This window comes from Xyrauchen texanus, chromosome 47 (assembly GCF_025860055.1).
Source record: "Xyrauchen texanus isolate HMW12.3.18 chromosome 47, RBS_HiC_50CHRs, whole genome shotgun sequence".
NCBI lineage: Eukaryota > Metazoa > Chordata > Actinopteri > Cypriniformes > Catostomidae > Xyrauchen > Xyrauchen texanus.
In genome coordinates, this window is record NC_068322.1 from 1454811 (window position 1) to 1471074 (window position 16264).

The 16264-nt window shown below is 42.4% G+C and overlaps 1 protein-coding gene across 3 annotated transcripts; it reads right to left on the reverse strand.

Annotated features, from left to right (window-relative positions):
• Positions 1 to 508: 508 nt before the first annotated feature.
• Positions 509 to 10617, reverse strand: LOC127639223 (protein SCAF11-like). Of its 3 annotated transcripts, none has more exons than XM_052121133.1 (15): positions 10439 to 10617; positions 10047 to 10107; positions 9703 to 9848; positions 8654 to 8731; positions 8490 to 8572; positions 8333 to 8403; positions 6717 to 6751; positions 6522 to 6622; positions 6287 to 6394; positions 5044 to 5117; positions 2668 to 4959; positions 1880 to 2196; positions 1611 to 1790; positions 1419 to 1538; positions 509 to 1257 (listed from the first exon to the last, which is right to left on the reverse strand). In XM_052121133.1, exons 2-15 carry the CDS (start codon positions 10066 to 10068, stop codon positions 1147 to 1149), a joined length of 3738 nt encoding a protein of 1245 aa, XP_051977093.1. In that variant the 5' UTR covers positions 10069 to 10107; positions 10439 to 10617; the 3' UTR covers positions 509 to 1146. The 3 variants fall into 3 exon arrangements, with proteins under 3 accessions (XP_051977093.1, XP_051977094.1, XP_051977092.1); XM_052121134.1 differs by having other exon boundaries at positions 1419 to 1529; positions 10386 to 10617; XM_052121132.1 differs by having other exon boundaries at positions 10386 to 10617.
• Positions 10618 to 16264: the final 5647 nt, after the last annotated feature.

Consider the following 16264-nt stretch of genomic DNA (forward strand, 5'->3'; position numbering starts at 1 on the left):
CCAATTCCATCTTCACTCATTCACTCATCATGTGCCAGCTTCACATCCTCTTGCACCACTGAAGAGCCTTGATGGTAATGCTTTTCTGGGGCACTATATCTTATCTTTTGAGCATGTGCATCTTGGACTAGCACTGCTTATATATATATGCATGCAGAAGCCAAAGTCTCCCAGCCAATGTTATCTGAACCTCTGGCACTTATGGGGTCACAGGTGCATCTTCTGGAAATCTGACGTTGCATGTTTATGGTCGGAGATATTTGTTGTCTTCTGACCACCACATTCAGATTCAACATGAATGAAAATCTCTTGCTTAGTGGTATTGAGATGTGGGATACACCTTATCAGGTTGAGCTCAAGTCACTTTAATCCCTTCGTGTTTATTGGAGCATTTGAGGTCATCATGAACTCCTCATCAGTTTTCCAATTCACATGAATTGCTTTTATTTGCCCTGCTTGGTTTTAGCACAGTTGAATATTGAACTTTTAGTAAGCGGACACACGAGAGTACAGAGAGCTGGTTTATTTCATTGCTGTTGGGAGGGTAAACATACACAGTGGTTGAACTGCACGGACAGAAGTACAGGACTTAACTCTGAATATGACAAAAATCATCAGCTCAGCGACAAACTACCCGTGTTTTATTTTTTTTTCTCCACGTAAAATCATGATTTCATCAGACACTCGAACGCATACATAATGAACAGGAAATAATAATGCTAATGCACGTATACGCCATGTTGTTTTGACGTTTCTAAAAGGGAAAATTACAAACTTTTTATGTTTGGGTCCATATGACTACTGAGAGAGAACAACAGAGAGAGGCAGGGAAGGTCCAGTCGTACCACTTGAATAATTTGTTTTGATTAATCGATTTCAATATGCAATTAAAGCAACACCATTATAGACTTTTAACCCCCCACATTTACAGCACTTAAGACTTTCACACACTCACACACAATCATGAGACACAATCCAGTAAAGGGCATTTGCACTATATCAAATCCAAATTAAACAAAATATGTAATCTCTAGAAAAATCTTCATTCTCGTATGTAAATATGATAAGAACGGCTCCAGTCAGTGACACCTGCAGCAGCCAATGGTGGAGGAATTGCACTTGTGCAGTCAAGCAGAAAAGCGACCCTCAGCTCTTCTCCGGTTTGTTTTTGCGAACACGTTTGTATTTGTCGATATATGCTTTCACAAGGTTGGCCACCTTATCGGCATTTACTTCGCCACTCTTGCTGTGGCACACCTGAGAGAAAAAGCATGAAAATGAAGGCTAACATCTAGTCAAACACCATCTTTTGTATTCCACAACAGCAACCAAGTCATCCGGGTTTGGGACGACAACACAAGGACAGACTTTCAAATTTAGGGTGAACTATTTATAAAGTCCAAGAGCTCAGAACTTACTTTTTCCACAGCTTTGCGTACAATCTCTTTATATTCCTCCTTGTTGATTTCATTCTTTTGATAATATGGCTTTATAGCTGCTTTCACTTCGTTAATGGCTCGTTCTTGAAACTGCAATTTCTGTTTAAAAGGGAAAAGCATTTTAGGAAGAAGAGGGGGAAAGGGGTTATATGCTTGAATGTGTCCACTTGCCTTCTCTTTCTTTGAGCTGTCGGCATGAGCCTTACTGTGAACGGCAATTTGGGTGGTGGTGGTGGTTGAGGATGGTTGGGCCACACTGGATGTAGCAGCAGGGGGAGGCGGTCCTGCACCTACTTTGTTTGGCATGGGTTTAAAAGAGGCTTTGCCTGGGACAGGAAAACTGGGCATCACCTGCAGTAAAATATGCACTGTTACTAAAAGAGCACTTTGGTAAACTTAAACATTGGTTTAATTCCAATATTTACAGTTCAAATAACCACCTGAGTTGGGTGGGTTTCATTGGGTACCACAGTGAAGCCGCCCTGTTGTATGGGTGGAGGGGGTGGTGGGGGTGGAGGCAGTCCCTGCACAGCTATTGGTGGGAACTGGAGTAGAGGTCCAGTGGAGTGCAGCTGAACTGGTACTGGAGGAGGCATGCTGAACTGGGGAGGCTGCAGACCCACTGGAGGTCTGGGCATCAGAGGCGCCATGGGGTAACGAAGGACCCCCATCACACCAAGTTGGTGTGGCATCAGGGCGGGCAGGGCTGGCACAGCCTCTGTTGGCAGGGGGGCGTTTGGCTCACTCTGGGGGGGATCTGAAATGTAGCAGTAAAGATGCGTGTGAACCTGTTACTCCTAGACCACTGTGTATCACTAAGAAAAGAGTGGCAGCTACATTTTTATTGAGAACCCTTAGACGGCGAATCACACCAAAACATGTCAAAAAACATTTCACCCTGATATCAAGGGAAGATATAAGCATTACAAACAAACTCAAAAGAAAAATATCAGGAACCGCTCCAGTAAGTTAGGTGCTTGCTTGCTTATTAAAATCCAAAGTCATATTATCCATAACCCTTACACCCTGTCATCTTACACCCCGTCTAAACCGCATTTGAACCCAACACTCACTTCTGGTGCAGATGGGGTGATTGCCTTAAAATAGGCTTCATTTTCTTGCCGCAGAATATGGGTGTAAATGGGGTGAAGTGTGACCTAGACATGTTTTCAGGAGAGTCGCTCTAAATTACAGATATCTGCGCATACATTTTTAGATAAATACTGACCTGGTTGTTTTGAGAGACCAACTGCACCTTGATCCTCGTCTTGTTTGTTCCAGGTAGTATTGTCGCCTCCTCTGTCCCTGCGCGAGTAGTAGTTCTGCACATCAGCAGGAAGCGTTCGGCGTACGGCCCAACTCGACGCTGAAGACCACCCAGAGCGATCAAGTGGAGTATCAGCGCCCTCTGGTTCCTTTCTCTTCCCTCCAGGTCTGTTTTCATTGAAGCGACTGTAAGAATTCATGTTATTCGTTGTCCCTGAGAAAGTAGGACGTTGCCTCCAATTATCGGTCGTCTCCCCCTGCTGACTGGAAGCCCAGTGCGCACCCCTGCCGCGTCCGGCAGGGCGCTGCCCCTTATCAACGTTCCAGCCCCCTCGAGACCACATCTCGCCAGGTGGATCGCTCATATTTTCTTCTCTTCGTGGCTCCCGCGCTTTGGTATCAGTGTCCGCCCAGAGCTTCTCCCTCTCCTTTACCCAGTCCGGGTTCTCATTTCTGCCCCTGTCTGGTGACGCCTCGTAGAAGTTGCCGTTGTCTGAAGATATGGGCTCTCTTGTTGAGAAATGACCGGGCTTCTCAAAGTTGTTTCTCCAGTTGGAATCACGGAAACCTCTCCCACCACCTCTGCTCTGCCACCCATCCCCACCCCATGAGTCCCTTTTGCGAGGAGAGTGGCCACCACGATCAGTGCGGCCACCTCGATCAGTGCGGCCACCGCGATCAGAACGTTCCTGGGATGGGCTAATGCCACTGGGCCGGTTTCTGTTCCTGGACCTGGAACGACTGCGTCGCCTGCGACTTCGCTCCCTACTACGGCTACGTTCTCGACTACGGCTGCGCTCTTGACTGCAGTTCCGTCTACCGTCTCGCTCATCCATTTGCCGATCTCGGCTCCTTGATGTGGAGCGGTTCTTGCGATTGCGGTCCCGTGAAGGAGACCTTGACTTGTGTGATCCTTCACTTTTAGACTCTCTGCTGGGAGACCAGGTGGTCGTAGACGAGTGAAAACGAGACCTGCGTGATCGTCCATCCTTCTTGTCCGAGCCTTTCTGCTCCTCACTGGATTCAGGCTTGTGCGTGGGGTCTTGAATGGGCATCTCATTGGGGATTTCAGGCACATTACCAACGGTATCCTTCTCAAATTTGACAGCATTACCTTCCCTCTCTGATGCAGGTGAATCACAGTCCATGGGGATGAGATCAGTGTTGTCCTGAGGACTCAATGCGTCAAGAGACTCTGAGGCGGTGTTCTCTGTTGAAACCAATTCAAGCTTTTGATCTGATGGGCAGCTGCTTGGGTCCACATAGACATGTGTAAGGCTGCTAGACTCTTGTCTGGGACCTTCATCAGAATTATCTGCTGTGGTATCAGGCTCTGGTTCCAGATTGGTGATCTTGTTTGCAGCTTCTGTAAGAAGAGCTGTTGGTTCCTCATGGAGAGATGATTCCACATTTGGAGAAGCAGACTGGGACTCTTGCACCTCAGCACAGGATTGAGGCTGAGAATCTTCCTCCATTACTGGAGAAACAATTGATTCCGCTTGGTCTTCGTCACAATCCTCCACTTCTTGCTTATTTTCTCCTGGTGAAAGTATCTGATTGTCTTCGTCTTCATCTTCATCAACAGTACTCTTGGTAAGCATTTCCTCCACTATCGTTGTTTCCTCTAACTGATTACTAGCATTAGGGGAAGCACATTCTTCGTCCTGGTTCTCAGCATCAGCAGAAACGAATTCTTCTTCCTGGTTCTCAGAATCAGGGGACATATGTTCATCATCAGCAGGACTTGTCTGATTCTCCATTTCCATCTCCTGCTCCGTATTCAATGGTTCTTTGTCACCATCGACCTGATCGGAGCTCTGAGCTGCATTTGCTTCCAGGTCAGTTCTTGATTCCTCGGATTCTGCTACTTTCGTGGCTCCATCTTCTTTGTGATTCTCAGCCTCCACTTCTTGTTCCTCGTCGTTATGTTTCTTCACCTTCGCCTTCTTTGGGCGACCTTTTGTCTTCGCTCCAGACCTCCGATTGTTCCCCTGTTTGCCTTTGCTTGTAGAAGCAGGAGTATCATTTACGGTTTGTGGTGCAGTTGAGGGGTCAATGGAAGAGGAGATGTCCGTGTCTGATGGTTGCGACTGTGAAGCTGTGGAATCCTCAGTCTCAACACGACTGTGACGAGAGGAGCGTCGGGTTGCAACAGCTTCTGCCGGCTTTGCGGAACCCTTTGACCCAGAGCCCCTGGTTCCCTTTCTCTCCTCACCTTTGGGACAGGTGACGCCACAAACTATACCATGAGGAACTAAGGAACACATATGTAAATTAAGGATTATGTACATCCTTAAAATATAACAACAACTAAATCTGGAGTGACATAAGCTCTCACTTGAGTGTTCAGAGAGCAGCAGATTCAAAGACGAAGAGACCGCTGACATGAGCAGGTGTGAACGCAGGGACAACCTGTTCAGGTTAAAAAAATAAAAGATTTAGTGAGATACTTACACTGGAGGCCAAAAGTTTGGAATAATGGATGGATTTTGCTCTTATGAAAATAAACTGGTACTTTTATTCACCAAAGTGGCATTTAACTGATCACAATGGATAGTCAGGACACTAATAACATGAAAAATTACAATTACAATTTGAAGACTACTTCAAAGAGTTCTCATCAAAGAATCCTCCCTGTGCGGCAATGACAGCTTTGCAGATCTTTGGCATTCTAGCGGTCGGTTTGTCCAGATACTCAGATGACCTTTCACCCCCACACTTCCTGTAGCACTTGCCATAGATGTGACAGTCTTGTTGGGCACTTCTCACGCACCTTACAGTCTAGCTGATCCCACAAATGCTCAATGGGGTTTAGATCGTAACACTCTTTTCCAATTATCTGTTGTCCAATGTCTGTGTTTCTTTGCCCACTCAAACCTTTTCTTTAGTTTTTCTGTTTCAAAAGTGACTTTTCTTTGCAGTTACTGTTGTACATATAACTGGCGTTTAGCGGGTAGAATTCAATGAAGCCGTCAGCGGAGGACATGTGAGGCGTCTATTTCTCAAACTAGAGACTCTGATGTGCTTATCCTCTTGTTTATTTGCACATCTGGTCTTCCACATCTCTTTCTGTCCTTGTTAGAGACAGTTGTCCTTTATCTTTGAAGACTGTAGTTACACCTTTGGATGAAATCTTTCTGAAAGCATTGTAAAGCCTTCATTCAGAAAGCCGTTTCTTTTTTGGCATTTTTGACCTAATATTGGCCGTAAGACATGCCAATATATTGCATACTGTGCAACTCAAAAACAAACACAAAGCTTCATTTAATGAACCAAATATCTTTCAACTGTGTTTGATATAATGGCAAGTGATTTTCTAGTATCAAATGATCAATTTTGCATGATTACTCAAGGTCCTGTCTAGAAATGGGGCCCCGTCTAGATTTGATCAATAGTGATGGTGCTGTTTTTATACAGCAGTAATGTTCCGACTATACATTGTGATCAGTTGAATACCACTTTGGAGAATTAAAGTACCAATATCCTTCCGAAACAGCTAAATCTGTCCATTATTCCAAACTTTTGACCACCGTGTATATTCAAAGAGTGAATTACAAGTGACAATGTAACATGCTCCTCACCTGGGCACCCCTGTAGAGAGGAAAGGTAAAGAGGCAGGTAGCCACCGCCGCTTTCTCTCTACTCTCCTCCACTGGACAACATCTTCACAAACATCAGCAGATTCTGTTCTATACCAATGACACACACAACACTTTAACATGCACCCAAGACGTGCTCGGTCAACCAAAAGGGAAGACAAAAGAAGGTCTGAATCCTTCATTTATGCATTAGAATCAAGCCAATACGTGCGCTTACATGATCTGAGTGAGAGTGCCAACTGCTGCCCCCTGCTGGCTGGGCAGTGATGAGTGAAAATTCTGAGTGAGTAGAAGAGAGTGGCACGAGTCTCCTCTCACCTGCATGCATAAAAACATGATCCTTATGGTGCTCCACACTTCATGTTTGACTGATATGCAATTAATGTGACTGAACGAGTAATAAAAGACCAACCTTTCTGTGTTTATGCACAGATGCATCTGAGTCACCTGTTGCGAAATACAAAACATATATTTTGCCAAACACGTCTGGGAAACTTTTACATGATACACATTTGAGCTGTCCTGTATAGAGCTGGTCACCACAACCAACAAACTAACATGATCTGTTTAAGCTCTTACACCTCAAACATTATTGAATGCGAGCCGTTTGTACAGTGTGGAATACCAGTCCATAGACATTAAAGTACACAACGTTTTAAAAGTATATTCACAAGACATTAAAGTCTGACGTTTACATACGCTTAGGTTGAAGTCATTAAAACTCATTTTTACCACTCCACAGACTTCATATTAGAAAATATAGTTTTGGCAAGTCGTTTAGGACGTCTACTTTGTGCATGACACGAGTCATTTTTACAACACTTGTTTACAGACCGATTGTGTCACTTTTAATTGACTATAAATCACAATTCCAGCGGGTCAAATGTTTACATGCACTAAGTGACTTTTAAGCAGCTTGGACAAATCCAGAAACTGATGTCAAGCCTTTAGACAATTAACCACTTCTGATTGGCCAATTGGAGGTGTACCTGTTGATGTATTTTAATGCCCATTTACAAATGCCGGAAGGTGCCACGTTCATCTGTACCAACAATAGTACGCAAGTATAAACACCATGTGACCACACAGTCATCACACCACTCAGAAACGAGACGCTTTATGTCTCCTAGAGATGAACGTAATTTGGTGTGAAAGGTGCAAATCAATCCCAGAACAACAGCAAAGGACCTTGTGAAGATGCTGGAGGAAACAGGTGGACGAGTATCTAGATCCACAGCAAAACAAGTCCTATAACAACATGACCTGAAAGGCTGCTCAGCAAGGAAGAAGCCGCTGCTCCAAAACCACCATAAAAAGCCAGACTACAGTTTGCAAGTGCACATGGGGACAAAGATCTCACTTTTGGAGAAATGTCCTCTGGTCTGATGAAACAAATATTGAACTGTTTGGCCATAATGACCATCGTTATGTTTGGAGGGAAAAGGGTGAAGAACACCATCCCAACCGTGAAGCATGGGGGGTGCAGCATCATGTTGTGGGGGTGTTTGCTGCAGGAGGGTCTGGTGCACTTCACAAAATAGATGACATCATGAGGAATGAACATTATGTGGCTATATTGAAGCAAATCTCAAGACATCAGACAGGAAGTTAAAGCTCGGTCACAAATGGATCTTTCAAATGGACAATGACCCCCAAGCACACCTCCAAAGTTGTGGCTAAATGGCTTAATGACACAAAGTCAAGACATTGGAGTGGCATAACAAAGCCCTGAACTCAGTCTGGAGGAATGGGACAACGTTCCAGCAACTTATTGTGAGAAGCTTATGGAAGGACACCCAAAATATTTGACCCAAATTAAACAATTTAAAGGCAATGTTACCAAATACTAACAAAGTGTATGTAAACTTGTGACCCACTGGGAATAAAAGCTGAAATAAACAATTCTCTCTACTATTATTCTGACATTTCACATTCTTAAAATAAATTAGTGATCCCAACTGACCTAAACAAAAACACACTCTTTCACTACTACACACACCTCATAACACAATAATGAATAATACGTACATTTTCTGTGGCATTTCTGTTTGGCATTATCGCCTTTCTCTTGCCGTCTATCCATTTCCTCTGCCTCTCCTCTGTAAATGACAGTTAAAATGCAAAAATATTCCAATGGGACAGTAGCGGTGACATATAAAACACAGTCGTAAACACGGTCACTTACACCACAGAGATACGACGCATTCTCTGAGCATCCTGAATGCAGGACACTTGTGGGTCTGACAGTCTGGCCATTTTCACAGGAAGCTAAAAACACAGAGAAGCTCAGTTTCATCAAGAATAAATGCCCCTAACAGAGATTAACAGGACATCAGCAGGAAGTCTGACCTTAATCAACTGCGGTGATGAGCCCTGCAGATAGATCACACTGAAGGGTTTTCGGTCCACCGGGCAGGACTGAACCATCTAGAACATCAAACACAACATTATCAATTAAACCATCAGCCACCAAAAATGTTATGCATGCACAAGATGATATTTTGAGTGCAAAAAAATTCTGGGCTTTACAGTTACTTTAGTCCATGTGCAATGAGAGGAAATCATTCATATATGCAACCAAATTCCACACCAAGCGTCTAAACCGTCTGATTCGCTACTGGCTGGTAAATGTTCCGATTTCACTCGCCAGTGATCGAGTAGGAGTGGCGAAGAAGTTTTGCACCACGTTGAGAGTAAAAGGTTCGACTAAAAAAATCACCTCAATGTGTGACCGCTTCAAAACTTCTTCCAAAGTTCTGGAAGAGACGTGCAACGGTGAGGAACCTCCAATTTCATCTCGCAAGGCAACGGCTACAAGAGCCTGGATTGAGAGGTCGTGTAGTAGTAAAGAAACTATTTGGCTTGTCAAAACGTGCCAAATGGGCCACGATAAGCTAAAACGAGCCACCGCGTTATGCAGAACGGACCACAAAATGGCGCCGCAATATGCAGAAACGGACAGCGTACACCTACCCCCCCCAAACATCTGTTGGGCCAGTTGCTATGTACTTTTGGGCCAGTCGCTACGTACCTTTGGGCCAGTTGCTAGGTACTTTTGGGCCAGTTGCTAGGTACTTTTGGGCCAGTTGCTATGTACCTTTGGGTTAGTTGCTACGTACTTTTGGGCCAGTTGCTATGTACCTTTGGGTTAGTTGCTACGTACTTTTGGGCCAGTTGCTACGTACTTTTGGGCCAGTTGCTATGTAAAATCCCAGGCCGATTTCTCTTCCCAGTCCAGCCCTGCCCTCCGAACATCACTTTTGGCCACTACTGTATATACCGTTACCGTGATATGAAATTATTTATATAAACATTTGAGGTTTACATATGTGGAATGCCTGAAAAAATAAAAGGTTATTATTTAAATTATTTTTATAATATAAAGAGCAAGATGTGACCTGCGCCCAACGGAGGATGCAGGCCAAGCAGTAGACATGTCTGCAGCAGTCGGGTACAGCTCTTTCCGCACGTCTGGGACGGTTCAGACAGATCGGGCATCGCTGGGCCTCTTCATCCTCCAAACTCTCCTCCACACTCTGCCCACCTGAGAACACACATAGTTTGAGTTTTTCAAAAAGTTTCTGCCTGGTGAATCAGAAGCATCCAGAGACACCGCAACATCATGCACAAAAACATTCCACCCACATTTAACGATTTTCCACTATAGTGTGAACTATCCCTTTAAATGCATGTGTGTGTACCTTGAAAAGCAACGCATTAAATATGAGTAAGCCCAACTCACCCTGTCCTGGCCCCCCTTGCATCTTTGGCTCCGGGTCACAGCTGCTCTGAGCCCTAATTCACTATAACAGTACATTCAAATAAGAGGCATATGTAATAAAACATCATAAAATTACAGTTCAGAAGCTTAAAAGATCATATTTATCACTCTGTAACTGCCTCTTTATTTTCACTTTGAGTTCTTCATTAGCACCATGCGCTAACAGAGACTTTATAACGCTTTAAACTCACTTTAGTTCGTCTCATATGAATACTTAGTATGGATAACACACAGAGACACATACAGATGTTTAGCAGGGATGTTTACAGGCGGATTTTATAAGTTTAGACTGTTGTTTACCTGTGTGACGCGGCTAGCTGTGTTAGCATGTGCTGTCAACAGCTCACACTCACCTCCTCACACTTTCCTCCACACACCTCAGATCATATAATAAAACGCAGGATGCTCCTTAGCGCAAAAACACGCACTTTTCGTGCACTTTCATGAGCACTTGCGCTCGATATTGCGGTACATTTAACGCCGTCCGGCCACATGTGGGTCAGCGGCTGCAGTTCCGCCTCTTCACCACAAGGCGGCGCTGCAGCGGTGCGTGCTGGTAGACTTACTGCGTCATCACGTCGAGTTTAGGGTTCATAGAAATATAATTTAGTAGATGGGTATGCAGCTGTAAGTGTGCTACAATTCTGCACGCGCAAGATGAAATTGAACGCACAGAATGTTATTCTGCATGTACAAGATGGTATTTTCAGCGGCCAAATTTTTTATGCAAGTGCAAGATGAAATTTTGAGAGCACAAAAAGTTACAATTTAGTAGAAGGGTATGGAGCTATATATGTGCTACAATTCAGCACAAGCAATATGAAATTGAACGCACAGAAAGTTATTTTGCACGCGCAAGATTAAATTATGAGTGCTTAAAACGTTGAGCGGCCAAAAAAATATATTTATTATTATTATTATTATTTTTGGTATAAAGAATTGTACTTTATCTCCCCGTTGTTGTTTATATATATATATATATATATATATATATATATATATATATATATATATATATATATATACACATATATATATATATATATATATATATATATATATATATATATATATATATATATATATATATATATATATATATATATATATATATATATACACACACTTTTCCTAATTGGTCCGTCGACTGTGTCATTAGCCTCTGGCCAATGGGAGACAACGTTGATTCTGCAGAGCTCCTCCCCTTGGGGAATCGCGGTCTTGTTAGCTTCTTTTCTTCCTACTTATTTCTGTTTGAATGTTCATTGACCTCGCGGTTAAACGGCCGTTTATAGTTTCCGTCATACAAAACAGTTACTAAAGATTGTTTGGATGTGATTATTAATGCTTACTGAAATCATATCCAGTCTTTCTGATTAAAGCTCCACCTCTATAACTCAATATTATGTACTGTATAATCTGAAAACGGTGCAAAATACGTCTCTTCCTGTGCTTCGGTTTAGTTAAAAAAAATGCATTTGTGTAGTTCAAACAGTGTTCAGCAGAGGGCGACATAGTCTATAGAACGTGATTAATAGTAATGAGCCCAACAGCCTGCCAATCGAAAGTGATCATTCCTATGCCCTAATCACTACGAAGGACAGAGCTCTTGATGTTGGCAGTTTGAATGTGCCCTTCGCTAAAAGCAGAGAATATTTAGCAGAGATGAGCCACTTCTGTTAAAATGAATGGGAGACACTGGAACGGTTAACGGATGTAGAAAGGAAGTCCCGCCTTACAGTTGAAAGAGCCAATGACCTTTTAGATACAGACATCACCTGTCAATCAATATGGTAAGCAGCATACGCAATAGCTACACACGACTTTTTTTACGTAATATGAGGTAAATAATTACAAATTATGATTCCAGTACTATCAAATTGAATTGCTGATTTGAAATATGTTATTTGATCGTAATCATGACCAACCGTTTTTGAGATTTCGGTGTTCCCCCATTCAAGCAGACAGGAGCTGCACTGGCATGACTGGAAATAGTCTCCTGGGGACGTTCCAAAGATGGCCGCCGAGTGGACTGACTTGCTATAAAGACTTTGCTAATAGTCTTGTGAAAGGGCCCTTTGTGAAAAAAAATAACTTTCTTACTTTTGTTTGGAAAGACCCTTCTGCTGGAAAATCCAGCTCAAGCTGGTACCTGTGTTTTGGAACATGGTAGCTGGTCCAATCTGGTCATGATATTATTAAAAACACAAAAAATTATTTAAAACTTTTGTACTGTGAAGAGAGGCTGATGAGAACACCCTGTCTACACCAGGTGCATCGGTTGACGTGGCGAAACAGCTTGATCTCCTAAGTAACCAAATTGGCCCGGTTGCTAGGGAGGGTAGAGTCACATGGGGTAACCTCCTCGTGGTGGTGATTAGTGGTTCTCTCAATGGGGCGTGTGGTGAGTTGTGTGTGGATTGTGGAGAGTAGCATGAGTCTCCACATGCTGTGAGTCTCCGCGGTGTCATGCACAACGAGTCACATGATCAGATGCGACTGGAGGCGACTGATACTCGTCCTCCGCCACCCGGATTGTGATGAGTAACCGCGCCACCACGAGGACCTACTAAGTAGCGGGAATTGCGCATTCCAAATTGGGAGAAAAAAAAAATAAATACAAAATAATTCAAATGGGTCGCATCAGGTTTGTGGTCAGCGCCATGATATCAAGGGAAGCCTGCGTGCCTGATATGTGCGCTCCAGAAATACAGATCAAAATGCATATTTAATGCGTACAAAGCGTCAAACTCAAGATAATTTATTAGCCCGGCAGCCCGAAAATATTAAAATAGATTCGATATTTATCAGTCAATTATTGACTAAATTGAAACATCAGCATATTGAACATTCAGCGTTGCGTGAGCAAACGGCGCCCTCTAGCGGTCTGGTGACATTATCCGCTATACCAATATAATATTGAATTTTAACCTGTTTATTTTTTTCTTCCTTTGGTTAAATCGTTTTATTATCGTTAATCGTGCGTGGAATTGTCCAACATATGCATAGTATGAATGTGTCATGTTTTATCAACAGTGCATCCGTTTAAAAATGTGAGTTCAGTTGTTTTGAACTGCAAAAACAGAAGCGCAAAATTTTTTAAGAAGCGCAAAATAACCTTTTTTTCTTATCAGTCATCATGTTATCATATTCAGTTATTGTTCATATGTTTATCTTCTATTTATCCTTCATTGTGGCTCTTTAAAATTTTGGCCGGACATGTGTTCAACAGACCCAATCCAAGTTCAAAAGAAATTATTGACTTTCAGAACAGTAAAAAACTATTTTTTTTAACATTTTTTTACCACTTTGCACATGTTTAAAGCATAATTTTAAAGTATCAAAATATCGGTATCAGCATAGAGGTTTTTTTTTAACCCTTGTGCGACCTTCGGGACATTTTTGTCTTTTTCATTGTTGTTTTTTCAATCATTTTGGCTGTTAATGCCACCGGAGTACATTTAGCCAAAGGTGTGAATTTTGATATTTCAACTTTGGTTCCTATTACACATCTATTACACATCTATAAAACATCTATAACACATCTATAACACACTGTGTACACACAATAGTTACACTCGGGACCTTCAGGACAAAAATGTCCCATTGAAACTCATTAAAACTGCAATATTTGATCCCAGTGACATTAAATCATAAAATCATGAATTCTATGATATTATACTTTTATTCTGGAGTCCTGAATTCAAGTTACATGTTTAATATTCTCCACCAGATGGCGCCATTTCACTCATGTTTATCCTGTGGAGCAAATACAAACTTTTCCCCTATTCACTGTTTACTGCATTATAGAGACCTGCAGGACAACTGAATACATGATGCAGATACAAGTGTGTGTGTGTGTGTGTGTGTGTGTGTGTGTGTGTGTGTGTGGATGTCAGAGAGTGTTGTGAATGTGTGTGTGGTGTGTGTATGTGTGTGTATGTATGTCAGAGAGTGTTGTGTATGTGTGTATTGAGAAATGCGTGTGTGTGGATGTCAGAGAGTGTTGTGTGTGTGTGTATTGAGAAATGTGTGTGTGTGTGTGTGTGTGGATGTCAGAGAGTGTTGTGTGTGTATTGAAAAATGTGTGTGTGTGTGTGTGTGTGTGTGTCGTCAGAGAGTGTTGTGTATGTGTGTATTGAGAAATGTGTGTGTGTGTGTGTGTTGTCAGAGAGTGTTGTGTATGTGTGTATTGAGAAACGTGTGTGTGTGTATTTCAGAGAGTGTTGTGTATGTGTGTATTGAGAAATGTGTGTGTGTGTGTGTGTGTGTTGTCAGAGAGTGTTGTGTATGTGTGTATTGAGAAATGTGTGTGTGTGTGTGTGTGTGAGTGTGTGTGTTGTCAGAGAGTGTTGTGTATGTGTGTATTGAGAAATGTGTGTGTGTGTGTGTGTGTGTGTGTGTTGTCAGAGAGTGTTGTGTATGTGTGTATTGAGAAATGTGTGTGTGTGTGTGTGTGTGTGTGTGTGTGTGTGTTGTCAGAGAGTGTTGTGTATGTGTGTATTGAGAAACGTGTGTGTGTGTATTTCAGAGAGTGTTGTGTATGTGTGTATTGAAAAATGTGTGTGTGTGTGTGTGTGTGTGTGTGTGTGTCAGAGAGTGTTGTGTGTGTGTGTGTGTGTGTGTGTCAGAGAGTGTTGTGTGTGTGTGTGTGTGTATGTCAGACAGTGTTGTGTATGTGTGTATTGAGAAATGTGTGTGTGTGTGTATGTCAGAGAGTGTTGTGTATATTGATAAATGTGTGTGTGTGTGTTGTCAGAGAGTGTTGTGTGTGTGTGTATTTCAGAGAGTGTTGTGTGTGTGTGTGTATGTCAGAGAGTGTTGTGTGTGTGTGTGTATTTCAGAGAGTGTTGTGTGTGTATGTCAGAGAGTGTTGTGTGTGTGTGTGTGTATGTCAGAGAGTGTTGTGTGTGTGTGTGTATGTCAGAGAGTGTTGTGTGTGTATGTCAGAGAGTGTTGTGTATATTGATAAATGTGTGTGTGTGTGTTGTCAGAGTGTTGTGTATGTGTGTATCGAGAAATGTGTGTGTGGATGTCAGAGAGTGTTGTGTGTGTGTATTGAGAAATGTGTGTGTGTGTGTTGTCAGAGAGTGTTGTGTATGTGTGTATTGAGAAATGTGTGTGTGTGTGTGTGTGTGTGTGTGTGTGTTGTCAGAGAGTGTTGTGTATGTGTGTATTGAGAAATGTGTGTGTGTGTGTGTGTGTGTGTGTGTGTGTGTGTGTGTGTGTGTGTGTGTGTGTGTGTGTGTGTGTGTGTGTGTGTGTTGTCAGAGAGTGTTGTGTATGTGTGTATCGAGAAATGTGTGTGTGGATGTCAGAGAGTGTTGTGTGTGTGTGTATTGAGAAATGTGTGTGTGTGTGTGTGTGTGTGTGTTGTCAGAGAGTGTTGTGTATGTGTGTATTGAGAAATGTGTGTGTGTGTGTGTGTGTGTGTGTGTTGTCAGAGAGTGTTGTGTATGTGTGTATTGAGAAATGTGTGTGTGTGTGTGTGTGTGTGTGTGTGTATTTCAGAGAGTGTTGTGTATGTGTGTATTGAAAAATGTGTGTGTGTGTTGTCAGAGAGTGTTGTGTGTGTGTGTGTGTGTGTGTGTGTGTGTGTGTATGTCAGACAGTGTTGTGTATGTGTGTATTGAGAAATGTGTGTGTGTGTATGTCAGAGAGTGTTGTGTATATTGATAAATGTGTGTGTGTGTGTTGTCAGAGTGTTGTGTATGTGTGTATCGAGAAATGTGTGTGTGGATGTCAGAGAGTGTTGTGTGTGTGTGTGTATGTCAGAGAGTGTTGTGTGTGTGTGTGTGTATGTCAGAGAGTGTTGTGTGTGTGTGTATTTCAGAGAGTGTTGTGTATGTGTGTATGTCAGAGAGTGTTGTGTGTGTGTATGTCAAAGAGTGTTGTGTATGTGTGTATTGAGAAATGTGTGTGTGTGTGAGTGAGTGTGTGTATGTGTGTGTATTGAGAAATGTGTGTGTGTGTGTGTGTAAACAACAACAGTGGCATTATGTAAACAAACTGGCATTTAAAGTGTTAAAATCCTGAAAATGAATGAATATTTGGTAGTTGTAATCAGGACTGATCATAATATGAATATATCATATTATTACGGCAGTTTTTTGCCCTCTTGAGTAAGTTTTAAACTGATGCACAAGGGTTAATGATATCGTTTACAGTTTGACATCGGT